The following is a 15,125-nucleotide window of genomic DNA, read 5'->3' on the forward strand; positions in this document are numbered from 1 at the left end:
TGCTGAGGGGGAATTCCCCATTTTATCCCAAAAGTCCCCTGTTGGATGCCACTTACCAATGGCCAAAGGGGTGCCTCTTCGGTCCCTCCATCCTGAACGACACAGACCCTGCTCGCTGTGCCAATTGTTGTGGCCCGATTGCAGAACGGGGAATGAACACAGAAAGAGACACACAGACACACAAAAACGGTACAAGGCTGCAGTGCCGAAAAGCACCAGTCGCTTTATTTATTTATTTTTTTTAATAAAAAAAATTGTATTTACTTAGAAGCATTCAGAATGTCAACAAAACAGCTGCAACTTTTTTTTGCAATTACAGAGTGGTATTCAGTTAACAGAACAACAATTATTTCGTATATGCTGCAACTGATTTATACTCCTTTTGTCCAGCAGCTACTTTCTGGTATGTGACTCTCTTTAGAGTCCTGAGGTGATATGTTCCATTTGTTATGGAAATTGCTCAAGGAAGGTAGACATTTGCATGTTAACCTTTGGACCTCATTACCTCGTGCAGGACAATGAGACATGCCTTGGCTTGTGTGCAAGACCTAATGCCCTTGGCTATTTTCCATAGGGAACAGTTTGTCTGTTCAATAGGCCATTCACCTTTAGCTCCAGGGAGCATTCAGCAGTCAATAGGCCACATCCGGACCTACTGACTTCTGGTGTCAAGGAGTGTTCGGGACCTATTGACCTTTGGACCCAAGAAGCACGTCCAGCTTCGCTGACTCTGGGCTCACGCCAATTCTTGCCCAGGGACGGTCCCTACAGGAAAGTTAGAGAGACAGAAATAAAAGGCTGGGCCCTGGCTTCAGGCCTCTGAATTCCACCTGCTGCTTCTACCAACCCCCATCTCTACCAGCCTGCACCCAGGATGGAGGCCCGCACCTCAGCCACACCATGGGAATAGCAGTTAACGTCTCTGATGTGGCCTCGGGACTCCCATGAGGCTCCCAACCACCTCTCTTACATCCTCCCAAGGTGCCTGTGTCCCCTCTCCCCATCCACAGTGAACTGACAGTCCAGGCACTTAACAAACATTTATTGACTACCTGCTATTGTGTGCCACACACTGGGGGTCCAAAGAAGAAGAAGATGTACTTCCTTCTCGCCAAGACATTACAGAGCAGTAGGGAAGAGGAACATGAAAAGAGATGTTTGCAGTTTAGCGGTCACGGTAGAGTTCAGGTGTGTGTGCAGGTGCGCGTGTTAATGTGAGAGGAAGACGTCACTGAAGACTGGATGCTTGGGTCAAGCTGAATGTTTAAGATTCTATCAATAGAACAGCGAACAATGGTAGAAGGTATATTTTAGGTTGAGAGAAATATAGAGGAGTAAAGTCACATTCTGTGTGGTTGGGGGTGCTGTTTAGTACACAGTGTTTCTCCATGCGTGGCCCATGCCCACCTGTATCAGAGTCACGTACAGATAGAATGTAAAGTCCTGAGCACCTCTGCCTGCAATTCTGATTTGGGGCCAAGATTCTGATTTAGGGTCAGAAGGGTGAGGGTAGGGCACATGAGGTGAGTTTGGTGCACACTAAAGATAAGAACAACTCCTTTTACAACATAATATCTGAAGCAAAAAACGTTGGAAAGACAGGTGGGAGTAAAGACAGGGAGTGTCTTATGTCATGCTAAGGAGCTAGATGTCACTGTGCAGGCCCATGGCTCTCAAAGTGTGGTCCCAGGACCAGCAGCAGAATCTGCTCGGAAATGCAGATTCTCAGGCCCATCATTCTTAACATAACTGCTATAGACAATGGGAGCCGTGGAAAGATTTTCAGTATAACAAAGACATGGTCAGATTTGTATTTCAAACAAATCACACAGGCTGCAGTGGGAAGGACAATCTAGAGAATGCCAAAGTGGGAGTGAGACCACTGAGGAGGTGATCGGGTGTGAAGCTGGAGGGTTTGGATGGTACTGCACAGTTGCCAGGAGATTCTTCACCTTGGCTTTCTACCCTCCTGGGCAGGCTGGCTGTGCTGCACAAGGCCACCTCCAAACAAGGGGCACCTAGAGGATGGGGCAGCCCTAGACTGAAGGAAATGCTTTCCCCGGCAACTCAGGGAGAGCTGCAAGCAGAGCTGCAGCCAAGGCTTAGGGAATCCCAAGGAAAAGCAAAGATTTCTAGAAACACCCATGCCTGACTTGATGATATTCTCCAACAGATCCAAGGCTGCTCCTCAAATCTGAAGGCCTCGGAAACCCAGCCCAGCAGTGTCCTTGGCACTGACTCAAACCACCTCTGCCTCTCTTGAGCCGAGGAAGGCCCAAGTGCTCCTGTGTCCAGCCTCTGGCCTTTCAGGAACTCCCTGGTCCTGACTGTGCAGCTACCCTGGGCGACCCCCAGCCAGAATAAGCTACGTGCCCTAGGCCAGGACAATACTCATCTGGGGCCTCCACAGGGCTTATGAAACTGACAGCAGGTGACACCTCCCTTCGATTCAGAGCAAGCTCTCAGACCTGCTCACACGGAGGCTGCTGGCCAGCCTGGGCGCTGAGCCCCTGCCTCTGGTCAGACTCTGTAGCTCACGTGGGCTCCTAAACCCAGGGTCTGTGCCCCTAGTCCTTCTGAAGAAGCTTCACCTTGGGATCCTGAAGCCTCAGGGAATCTACTCCCCAACCTACCTATTCCTGGTGCCCCAGGGTACAGCTAAGTGGACACCAGATACAAATATGGGCTAAAAAGTCTGAAAAGGAGTCCGGAGCGGCTGAGCACAGTACACACTGGGAGTGCCATGGAGAGAGGCGAGCAATTGTCGTGCCAGTCACAACAGGGAGTGAGAGGAGATCACATGATCACACGCTATTATCATTCGGGCTTTGAAAAAGTGCTAAATTCCTAAGATCCCAAGTTGCCACATGTTCTCAACTGCAGGTAATTTCACCGCCAAGGGGAACTTTGGCAATATCTGGAGACATTATTAATGGTTATGACTGGGGGAGGGGGTGCTACTGACATCTGGTGGGCCAGAGATGCTGCTAACCATCCTGCAGTGCATAGGACATCCGTCCAGAGAATCATCCAGCCCAAAATGTCAACAGTGCTCAGGTTGAGAAACTCTGCTCTAGGTAACCCCAGGCTCACGAGAGTCCTAACTGGCCCCAGAATTGCCCAAGAAGGCAGTTAAAGCCTAAATTTGAGCCTTCGTTTCTAGATGTTGTCCTGGCTGAGTGCCCAAGACTTCTGGGGCTATGTGAACCCAAGAGGTAGGCTCCAAAGATGCCCAGAGAAACAAGACAGTGTGGAAGAAGTCCCTGACCTTTCTACAATGACTTCTGAATCAGCTAAGAATTTCTGAACCACCATGAAAGCCCACAGCTTGCTTTAGGAGAGACATGTGCCAGGAGTTAAAATGGGAGTCCTAGAGACTCCCCAGGATATTCCAGAGAATGTAGGAGACAGGTTTTCCTAATGGCCTTAGAACATGGTATCTCAGCTGTGTCTAAATGTGGCTGACCTCCCTTTTCTGAGAGCCTGCTGGAGAAGGGAAGGAAGAGGCAGGCAGTCCTAGGAGAGACTGTCCAAGTCACATTGTAACAGGGGATTCTGTCCTGGGATGGACTCCAGATGAAAGCTAGTCTTAGCGAGCATGCCTCCTAAACAAGTGTTCCAAGTGCTTAATTATTTGTCTGAGATGAACGGCTGGCCGATACAGAAAGTAATGTGTGTTCTGTGAGTACCCTGCACACCCTAAGGATTCTGAGGGTAGAAAGGAACCTGATGTCCATGCCAAAAAACTGTATCACTCTTTTATTTTTCCAATTGTATTTTATTGTGGTAAAAACATTTAACATGAAATCTACCCTCTTAACAAAATTTTAAGCGCACAATACAGCATTCCTAACTATAGGTACAATGTTGTAGATCAGATCTCTAGAACTTACTCATCTTGCATAACTGAAACTTGATACCCGTTGAAAAGCAACTCCTCGATTCCACCTCCCCAAAGCCCCTGACAACCACCATTCTACTCTCTGTTTCTATGAGTTTGACTACTTTAGATATCTCATATAAATAGAATCATGTAGTACTTGTCCTTCTGTGACTGGCTTATTTCACTTAGGATAATGTCCTTCAGGTTCATCCATGTTGTCCTGTGTGGCAGGATTTCTTCTTGTGTAAGGCTGAATGTATGTATATACCACATTTTTTAATCCATTCATCCTTTGATAGACAATTAGGTTGCTTCCATCTCTTGGCTATTATGAAAAATGCTGCAATGAGCCAGCTACTGTAATCCTGTAATCCTAGCTACTTAGAAGGCTGAGGTAGGAGTATCACTTGGGGCCAGGAGTTGGAGACCAGCCTGGACAACATAGCAAGACCCTGTCTCCAAAAAAAAAAAAAAAAAGAATGCTGCAATGAACATGGAAGTGCATATGTCTCTTCAAGATCCTGACTTTAATTCTTTTGGATATATACCTAGAAGTGGGATTTCCGGATCTATTTTTAATTTTTTGAATGACCATACTGTTTTCCATAGAGGCTGCCCCATTTTACATTCCCACCAATAGTGTATAAGGGCTTCAATTTTTCCGCATCTTCGCCAACACTTACTTGTTATCTTTTTTTTTTTTTTTTTTTTACAGACAGTCTTGCTCTGTTGCCCAGGCTGGAATGCAGTGGCGTGATCTCCAATCTCCTGAGCTCAAGCAATCCTCCTGCTTCAGCCTCCCAAGCAGCTGGGAGGCATGCCACCACACCCAGCTAAGTTTTCTTTTGTTTTTCTGATGATAGTCGTCCTAGCAGGTATGAGGTGATATCTTGTTGTGGTTTTAATTTGCATTTTCCTGATGATTAGTGATGCTGAGCAACTTTTCATATATCAGTTGGCCATTTGTCTGTCTTCTTTGGAGAAATATCCATTTAAGTTTTTGGCCCATTTTTTAATTGGGTTTTGTTTTTTTGGTTTTGAGGGGTTTTGGGGGTGGTTTTTGTTTGGGGTTTTGGGTTCTTTTTTTCTTCTTGCTATTGAGTTGTAAGAATTCCTTGTATATTTTGGATATTAATCCTTTATCAGATATATGGCTTGCAAATATTCTCTCCCACTCTATAGATTCCCTTTTTACTCTGTTGATTGTTTCCTTTGAAAAACTATGAGATTCTTCTGGCTTGTTATGGGCCATGAACACTGTAAAATCTGCAACCCAGCTTGTTTTAAGTACTATCATTTTTATTGCTTTATGTGAAAATGGTCTCTAATACATCGTTTTAGGTGGTTTTTTGTTAAGATGATCAATTAACTGTGGGTGTTCTTTTGGCTAATGACAAAATTTATGTCTTCCTCAAATTTCCTATCTTCTAAAATATGGAAAGGAATTGCAAGGTCAAATTGCTTTCTATTTAGTTGGCTCCATTTCCTTTTTCTACATACTCCTACCCAATATCTGTATTGTAGAACTGTCAGGAGGATTAAATAAAATAAAGTAGGTAAGACACTTATCACGTATAGGAAAGTGCCTTAGCCATCACCACCAGCAGCAGCGACAGCAATAACACCTGAGATTTCCAGACCGCAGCGTTGAAACACTGACTGCTCGGGCAGTTGTGAGTCCTTGCCTTGCTGCCTTATTTCTCCTGCCTCCAATGTCTCCATCTCCTGGCAGCTGAATCTACTTTGGAGTCCAACCTATGTAGACCGAGGTCCACTCCAGCTTTTCAGCCGACTTCAATAAAAGCTAGACGTTAACCCTGCTTTCCTGGATCCCAGGTCTGGAAGCTCAGCCTACCTGCCTGTGGAACTGCAGCACTTCTCTCCTGAAAGTCCTTCACTCTTAGCCAGTCTGGGAATCCAGGGCTGCAAGGCTGTATGTCCACGTAGATAAAGACACAGCAGTACTTTGGTCCTACAGGGCATGATGGGTCAATCTGAAGCACAGATTTTGTGCTCAATTTCTGCCTGGTTATTCAGTCATACTCAGCCCGCACTGTTCCCCCTTTAAGCAGAGAATCACCCTGAATGATAGCCCATTTTTCCAGAGGTCCTAGCCCCCAAATCTCTGCCTTGTATTCTGGTCCAAAAGCAAAGGTCCTAGAATCTCATTTGCTGCCATCTCTGCTTCCATCCACTTCCTGGACCCTCCACATGCCTGGCCTTCTAGCTGTGTCCCTGATTGCACCGATGTTTGATTTGTTTTAAAGGTACACTATCTATAGGTCCAGCTTGGCAGAACATCTGTGGTCTGCCCCAGCCCTCATATTAACACCTTCCTCCTTGTGCTAGCCAGTACCTTGTGCTGCCAGATGCTGACTTGCCTCCCAGCTGAACCCCTTCAAGTCACAAAAGAGAGCCCTTAAACCTTGAACAGGTTTTCCAGCAATTCCTCTTTGCCCCTCTCTTCTTCCCTTTCCCGCTCCTTCCACCCCCAGTACTTCTAGCTACCTCTCTTCTCTTTCTCCCCTCCTTCCTTCTTCCTCTCACTGCAACCTCTACCTCCGGCTGGCCAAGTTTCCAAAGGAGGGAAGAAATTACCTGCAGAGCTGGTAGGGCTGAAGGACTGCAGATATGGCAAAGCTCAATGGCATCTATTGCAGCCCTGTCTCCTGCACTTTCCTACTTTGGGCCTCTAAGTCATTCCTGCCTTGCTCAGCACTTTCTATTTAGGGCTGTCATGATCTTCCATTCTGAACAAAGTTTCTTTTGTATTCTAGGCCTGACCCTTCACCCTTTCAGCAAAGAAAAAATTTCCAAGTCTTTCTGGAAATGTAACTAAGATACTTGATATGAAAATGCTCCAGTTCACTCATTTGATCCAATTGTTTTTTAATAGGGATTTGACATAAGACATAATATTGACACATGCCAATACTATTGATGTTAGCTGAGATTGCTAGTTTACCATAACGTGTAACACTACTGACAGCACAAAGTGTTGCTATCTTAATTTTATGACTTCTATCATCATGTAATCAGTGCATAGCATAAAAAATGTATGGAGAACATTGGTTTGGGGAGAATGAATCAGAAAGGCAGAGAGACTGGAAAGTGGAAATTTAGTTAGAGGCTACTGGAAAAACACAGACACAAGATGATGAAGGTACAAACCGAGCTTTATAATTTGGTATTTGGAATAATCCCAATGTCAAAAAAAAGCTGAAAGATACTTTAGCATTGATAACCAAATCACTAAATATTGCCACCTTTCCAAATCTGCAGATTCCCTTGCCTTGGAAGAACACAATTCCCTTGTCTCCCCAGCCCACACTCTATCATTAAGGCAGGTTATTTTGTTATTGATCTCAGTACACAGCTGCCAAATTGGTGCTTCTCCCCTAGTCTTGGCCCAACTTCCTGCCTGCCTGGAGCCCGGAAGGCATACCTGGGCCGGAGCAAAGCAGGACACTCTGCTGTGACCTCTCTGGCCACAGCCTCACTAGGTAGTGGTCACCTGACACAAGCAGTATTCAAAACCAGGAACCAAGGGTGTGGTCCGAGCTCCTTTAAGCTCAAAGGTTTGGGGGCTCCTGGTGAGTCCCCAGAGAAGAGTCCAGAAAGGAGAATGGAAGGGGGGTGGCCCGCAAGGCGGGGAGTCCTCCTCTGCCTCACTGTCAGCCTTCTGCTTCCAGGTAAGAGGGGGCAAGAACCGGGGAACCCAGAATGCGGTTCTGAGGGACACCTAGGTCTTACCTCTGGCACGTGGAACACATTCGGAACTAACCTGTTATATGTTTCTTCCTTAGTGTCTGTTCCTTGATTTCCTTTTGGTGGCAGATAGAAAGACATTTCACTCATGAGTACACACAGCCTTTCTCGATTCCTGCCTGCACAGAAATCTACCAAACTGCCCCATTTCACCACCTCTCCAATTCCAACTTTTCACTGACTTCTGATGCCCCTCCCACCACACCCCTTCCCCTGCCTTGTGTCTTTTTCTTTTGCTATGATGTCTATGACAAGAGTAGCCATTGATTTCAAATGTGCCCTGAAGGATTATGCAAAACACCAAGGGAGGGTGAGGATCAATCTGAGGTGGAAAACAGCAGATATTTGCTTCCATGAGGGAGCATTTGTTCCCAATCTGGGTACCTACCTTAAATATCACTGAAAGAGATGGAGATATAGAGAAGGAGGCAAAGAAAAAGACCATAAGAAGATGGCAGTGTGGCAAAGCTTCTGCTCCGGTACTACCCCCTTGTGGCCATGGCCAAGGGGACAGTATCTGCACAGGCCTCTCTGTGATTGGGCACATGGTGTACGCTCAGTGTGTCACCTAACAATCCCCATGCTGGAAATAACCAATAAGATATCTGAAGTCACTAAGTCTGAGAAGAACAAAATAAATGCATGGCACCGAGGTAAGCACCCATTCAGAATACCTACTTGTGTTTCCCATAGCTACCTAGTAAGTGCAGCATTTACTTCTTTTATCCTCTTGATAAATCAGTTCTTGCCTTCAGTAGATGGAAGTCCCTAACAGGAAGAGAAATACAGTAGAGCAGATTGCTAAGTGACCTGGACTACAAGTTTAGGGCAGTGCTAAGCAGTGCCACTGCTAGGTGGAACCAAGAGGATTGTGATGGGTACATTAAAGGACTCCTTGAAGTGGTTGCAAATGCACTAAGGCCAACTTTGCATATAGATTTGGGCAGATTTTGCATGAGAACGAAACAATGTGAATGAGAATAGAATGCTGACCCAGCTCACCACATCAACTTCCACCATTTGCCTACCAGCCCAGCCCATCCACCCCAACCTTGGCCTTGGGGAGTCTCGGCCCAGGAAGTTGGGGGCACACCTGCTCCTCCCAGTATGTCCCCTATTTTCTCTCTCTGCAGAGAGGGTCCAGCCCTGGAAAGAGAAGCTCTCTCTCACAGGGTCTCTCCTCTCTACAGGAAGAGGCAACACTTTCACCATCAATTGCTCAGGCTTTAACCTGCATGGGGTGGACCATGCTGCCTTCCAAGCAGTGTTTGACAAAAAGCCCTTCCGTCCGGTCATCAACTACAGTGTCCCCACTCACGTCAACGTCTCCTTCACCCTGTCTGCCATCCTGGAAGTGGTGAGACCTGGTCCCCACATTCTTCCCATTGCTTCTAATAGGGAACAAGTATCCTCTGCCCTGTCAACCCAACGTTGCACTGGTCCAGTGGTGAACAATAGGTACCCTAAAGGATTTTGTACAAGTCAGATGGTTTTCCTGTGCGAGAGAGAGGCATGAAGAAGAATACTGCAGTGAAATTTTTTTAGGACACATGTGTCCTTGAGTCCTGTTCTCTCTGAAATGCTTTCAATGTCAATTACAATCAGATTTGTACCTAGACACAGGGGAAACAAGTAAGGAAAAGACAGTTCCACAGCTAGAATTATGCCTGGACCAGCAAATTAGTAACTATTGTTGAGAATATGGGGTGGGTGTGAGCCTAATCTTTTCACACTAATAATCCTGGTGGGAATTTCTTTATCAGGATGCACAACTCCAGCTGCTGACATCATTCCTGTGGATGAATTTGGTAAGGCAGAGTCAACTCTCCCCTTGCCACTTCCATTTATAATTTTAAATTTGAGGAGTTAGAAGTGACTTAAAAGGTTTTCTACTCCAAACCTCTTCCCAAGGTATAAATCTTTCTGGGACAAAATAACTCCATATAGAATTGGACTGGCCCTGGGGACACAAACCTCCCTGGGCAGCTTTGGCAGGTAGAAATGGCAACTCCCCAAAGATAGCCAAGTGGTTGCAGGCCAATAATTGGTATGTTCCTGGCTCCAAGTGGTTTTAGGCAAATATTTGAGATGTTCCCAGCAGAAAGGATATTAAGGGGTACTTTGCTGATGAGGCTTGTTAAACAAAGGGGAGATAGGCTGTGGTCCTTAGGGTCACAAATGCAAGTGGGAGGATGAGAGTTTAAAGAAGAGTGGAAAGGGCAGGAGAGGTGGATGGGGCGAGCTCACCATCACTCTCCTCCATCCTTCACTGCCCTGGCTGCAGATGTGGGACAATCCTTTCATCAGCTGGGACCCAGAAGAGTGTGTTGGCCTCAATAAACTCACGATAGCAGCTGAAAACCTGTGGCTCCCAGACATCTTCATCGTGGAATCGTGCGTATCTGGGCTGGGGAAAGCCAGCCTGAAGCCCCATCTGCAAAGAACAGCATAGGGTCCATGCAGGGCACGGGGTCACCAAAAGACTCAGACAGGGGCACAGTCTCAATGAACTGACTTACTGGGCCCTACCTTCCCCTCCCTTTCCCAAACAGCATGGATGAGGATGAGACGCCTTCAGATCTCACTGCCTATGTCAGCAGCAAAGGTCGAATAAAGTACGACAAGCCAATGCGGGTGACCAGCATCTGTAGCCTGGACATCTTCTACTTCCCTTTCGACCAACAGAACTGTACCTTCACCTTCACTTCTTTCCTCTACACAGGTAGGTGTGACACATTTTGATAGCTATTTAAGATCAAGGGGAAGATATTTAAATGGCGTAGATATTGTTAGGGAAGGTTTTAGGTGAGTGTTTCTCAACTCCAGCTGCCCACTAAAGCTTTTCAAAAATACCAATAACTGTGCATCACCCCAGAGATTCCAGTGTAATTGTTCCAGGCGATGCAAATGTGCAGACAAGGCTAATAACCACTGCTTTACAGCGTGGGTGGCCCTTGTGCCAAATGAGGCCCATCTGACTCTGAGCTGCTGCACACCTGTAATTTTTAGCTCAAATCTTTTAACTTTAATAGCTAACACACTTAAACCAGTAAATGAATGTAACTGAATGCCATCAGGTGTCATATGGCAGATTTGGATAAATTAATCATCATAATGGGCATGAATGTAATTATAAAAATATTGAGCTAATTCAAGCTTGAGTCCACTAAAACATCATACAACTAGGGGATTGGGAAGGAAAATAGGAATGATGCCAAAAGTTCTTGACTCACGTTTGAGTCAGATTCAATATTCCCAAAACAACCTTGACTCACTCTTGTTTTCAACAACAACAACAATCAATGCTGCAGCCCACACACATAGGAATTGCTAGTCCTGTAACCCATTTCTGAGAAAACCAGGATGCCCTGCCTTAAAAGGTCAGAGAAACATTTGTTGAAGAAGCTCAGTGGGGGAGGAATCGAATTTTGTGGGCAAGAGGCTTGAGAACACTTCCGGACTGAGCCGACCGGCCTGTCTTACAGTGGATAGCATGCTCCTGGGCATGGACAAGGAAGTGTGGGAGATAACAGACACGTCTCGTGACGTCATCCTCACCCAGGGAGAGTGGGAGCTCCTGGGCATCAACAAGGCCTCCCCAAAGATGTTGGTGGGAGACAATCTGTATGACCAGATCATGTTCTACGTGAGTCCCAGGGTCCCCGTCTGACTTCTGGTCCCAGTTGGTCTGTGTTTTCCTCTTGATCTAAGGCTCTTTGGGAAGTGAAAAGAAGCCCCAGAGGGTTAAGCACCTGCTCCTCCACCTTACTGCCCTGAAGCAGGACCCGCAGGGCCCCCCTACCCCCCTGCCCCACCATTCACTCCCCCTGCTGGGCTGTTACAAGTACTGCTGCTCAGAATGGAGCAGCCAACTACTGGATGGTCCAAAAGGCCCTACTTGCCCCTAAAATTCTACAATCATTGTGCTCTGGGCAGGTTGAAAATAAATAAAAATTAGACAACAAATTGGAGGCACTTATAATTAAATATTTGTTACCTAATAAGATTGTCCCATAGCCAGCCTAACAGCACATGGCAAGGATTAGGTAGTTAAATAGACAAGTTGAGCCCTCTGGCATCAATTTATTTGCCACCTTCTCCACTCTCTCTCCAGGTAGCCATCAGGCGCAGGCCCAGACTCTACATCATAAACCTCCTGGTGCCCAGTGGCTTTCTGGTTGCCATCGACGCCCTCAGCTTCTACCTACCTGCAGAGAGTGGGAATCGTGCCCCATTCAAGATAACCCTCCTGCTGGGCTACAACGTCTTCCTGCTCATGATGAATGACTTGCTCCCTGCCAGCGGCACCCCCCTCATCAGTATGGCTCCTCCCACTCTCTGGAGAAGCAGAGGCAGCAGAGGACAGGGACCAGCTGCTGCTCTCATTAAGGAGGGAAGGGGCTCTCAGGGAAGACTGGCTTTGGGATAGAGACATAACAAGAACTTAGTTCTGTTTTATTTACAGTTTGCTTTGCCCTCAGGTGTCTACTTTGCCCTGTGCCTGTCACTGATGGTGCTCAGCCTGCTGGAGACTGTCTTCATCACCTACCTGCTGCACCTGGCCACCACCCAGCCCCCACCCATGCCAAGCTGGCTCCACTCCCTGCTGCTGCACTGCACCTGCCCAAGGAAATGCTGCCCCACTGCGCCCCACAAGGGAAATGAGGGCCTGGGTCTCCCCCAGGCCCAGCTGCCTGGTGAGGGAAGTCAGCCCCCACACTTGCTTTTCCCACACCTTGCCTTCCTCCTTGCCTCCCTCCCTGCGTGGGTGACCTTCACAGCCCAGGGCTGAGTCTCTGTCCTTTCCACAGGCCTGAAGGAGCCAGTAGAGCTGGTGAAGAAGTCACCAGGCCCTGGAGAGGCAGAGGTGGCTGGGGGCTCAGGATGGACAAGGGCCCAGTGGGAGCAGGAGGCCCAAAAGCAGCACAGGGTGGAGCTGTGGGTGCAGTTCAGCCACATGATGGACACCCTACTCTTCCGCCTCTACCTGCTCTTCATGGCCTCCTCCATCCTCACTGTCATCGGCCTCTGGAACACCTAGAGGGACATCCGCCTCTCTGCAAACCACAGCTTAGAGTTCCTCCTGGTCTTAGAGCCAGCCAGACCAGGCCACTTTCCTAACCTCAGCCACTTTTCCCCAGTGACTGCCATGTCCCCTTCTGTATTACAAAAGCTCCAACACAGCACTGCTGAGCAGGTTCAGATGACAATTTCCTGACTTCTCGTATGCCAGGGTCCTCATTCCTTCACACTTTGTGTCTCTGAGCCACACCTAAGTCCTCACTCCCTTCTCAGGGAAGTCCAGGTCAGTAGAGTCTCTCCTTGATTGATCACTCCCTTAAACAACTTTCCAGGAAGCACTGGCTCCTCAGTATATTTATTATAAGTTAAGTCCACAAACACTAGGGTGGAGAGTCCTCTTGCAGAAGCTTTGGTACTTCACTCTAAACAGGTGTAATCTGATTTGGTTTAAGTGTTTCAGATGCTTTCAGAGTTTTAGAAGAATAAAAAGGCCAAGTCTTATTTGCAAGAAATTATTTCATTTGCAATAAAATATTTACAAATGTAAATTGTTCCTTTCATCAACCATTTCTTTTTCAGTTTCCTTTACTTCTCTCATTCCTGAAATTGCTCTTTGAAATAAATAATATATTGTGTCATTTGTTTTTATTCTGACAGGTTTCTCTGATTTCATGTCAAACAGAGTGGGCCTTCTGACATTAGGAGAATGGCCAAGAAGGACCCCAGTTAAAGGGTTCAGGTTAAATAAATTGTCATTCAGCCACAGTATGGAATGCTATGCAATCATTTAAAGTGGGAATATAGATCTAGGTTAATGCTATGGAAACAGGTCCATGATATATTAAGTGAAGAAAACAGTTACAAAACAGTATGTATCCATAATTTCTGTAAAATAGATAGATCAATAAAAAGACACGCAGAGAAATACGTATGGATGACTAGACACCAAAACATTAGCAAACTTTGTTCTGGATAATGGGATTATGAATAATTGCTATTTTCTTTTATAATCTTGTCTGTGTTTTCTGAATTGTTTTCAATGAGCACTAATTACTTTTATTATTAAAAGAAAAAAAACAAAAAACAATGCAAAATTTTAAAAAAGAGTTCCCTGTTAAAGCTGTCATCAGCAGACTGCATTGTGGCGAGGGCTCTAACAGATAGTTGGGAGCAAGACCCCGAGCAGAGACAGAAACTGAAAGGGACAGTGGAAGAATACCAAAGACAAATTTCTGGATTATATTTCAGGTGAATACATTTCAGGGATTTATTTATTACATTTCTGCCTTCCCCGAGAGTGTGCTTTCATAAAGGTCAGGGACAATGTCGCATCCATTTTCACAACTGAGTACATGGCACTGTCTGACCCTTCACAGATGGTTAATACGGACTTGAATGAGTGAATGTATGAATGAACGCCAGCCGACCTAGAACGCACATTTTACTAGCTCTAGCTGTAAATGCCTTTATCCCTTCCCAGTATGTTTTATTTTCTATATCTAATGTGGAAAACCAGTAACCCATCCTCACACATCAACAACTATCTCTGAGTTCTTAGAGATGTTACCTATACACTGATAAAGGCATTTCTGTTAACAAATTCTCTTATATTTCCTTCTCCTTTCCACTACTTGGAACATATTTCTCACTCAGAAACTCGTCCTTGGTTTTCGCCAATAACTTTCAATGAAGAGTGTTTACCAAGAGTTTGAGGAATTTCAAATGTCCTAAGATTACCTTTGTATCATTTCTTTTTCCTTCCCCATCTCCACATTTATTTTTCTGCAGATGTCATCTTCAATTTTTTCAACCTTATATATATGTGACGTTAGGTTTTCTGTGTCAAGACTATCCTTTGACAATGCCCTTTGCAAAAGAACATCCTGGTGATATGTTCATGTTGAAATGAACCTTGTGGTTTAAAACACGATCTCACAATGAAGCAAAACATTTTAAGCTAAATGCTAGCCTAGACACGTCAGCAGGAATGTTATGGGTGTTTCACAACTTAAAAAGCGGGACTTCTGGTTTCTGATGTCTCTCTCTCATTAAAAAAAAATATATACATGTATATAATAGTCCTTGTGACAATAGCTTTACTTTATTTTCCTCTGTTTTCTGTTAAAAACCTCTGTTAAGGCTCTTCCAAAGGAAGTGCGTTATCTCGATTGATTGTTCACAGTCAATTACAAATCAAACTCCTTGTCATACTCTCTCCCCACTTTTCACTATTGCATTTGATGAGTCTTAACATAAATAAATTAAATAAATAAAAATAAAAACCTCTGTTAAGAGTGTACATTGAAAATTTATAAACTTTTTGTAAAAACCAGACCATTGGCCCTGGATATGTTACTCTCATCAAATGCTCACTATTTTCTAACTTCATGAGTTGTCGTTTCTACTTAACTTCTCACTCTTTCCTCTCCTTAGTAGTATCCACACTTATGCT

General features: G+C 45.5%; 1 protein-coding gene across 3 annotated transcripts; it reads left to right on the forward strand.

Moving 5' to 3' along the window:
- Positions 1-7,508: 7,508 nt before the first annotated feature.
- Positions 7,509-12,692, forward strand: LOC123641848 (5-hydroxytryptamine receptor 3C-like). Of its 3 annotated transcripts, XM_045556798.1 has the most exons (9): positions 7,509-7,575; positions 8,842-9,008; positions 9,415-9,459; positions 9,936-10,045; positions 10,204-10,373; positions 11,137-11,297; positions 11,766-11,970; positions 12,133-12,348; positions 12,463-12,692. In XM_045556798.1, exons 1-9 carry the CDS (start codon positions 7,509-7,511, stop codon positions 12,690-12,692), a joined length of 1,371 nt encoding a protein of 456 aa, XP_045412754.1. The 3 variants fall into 3 exon arrangements, with proteins under 3 accessions (XP_045412754.1, XP_045412740.1, XP_045412748.1); XM_045556784.1 differs by lacking the exon at positions 7,509-7,575 and having other exon boundaries at positions 8,530-9,008; XM_045556792.1 differs by lacking the exons at positions 7,509-7,575; positions 9,415-9,459 and having other exon boundaries at positions 8,530-9,008.
- The last annotated feature ends 2,433 nt before the right edge of the window (positions 12,693-15,125 follow it).

Source organism: Lemur catta, chromosome 1 (assembly GCF_020740605.2).
Source record: "Lemur catta isolate mLemCat1 chromosome 1, mLemCat1.pri, whole genome shotgun sequence".
Lineage (NCBI taxonomy): Eukaryota > Metazoa > Chordata > Mammalia > Primates > Lemuridae > Lemur > Lemur catta.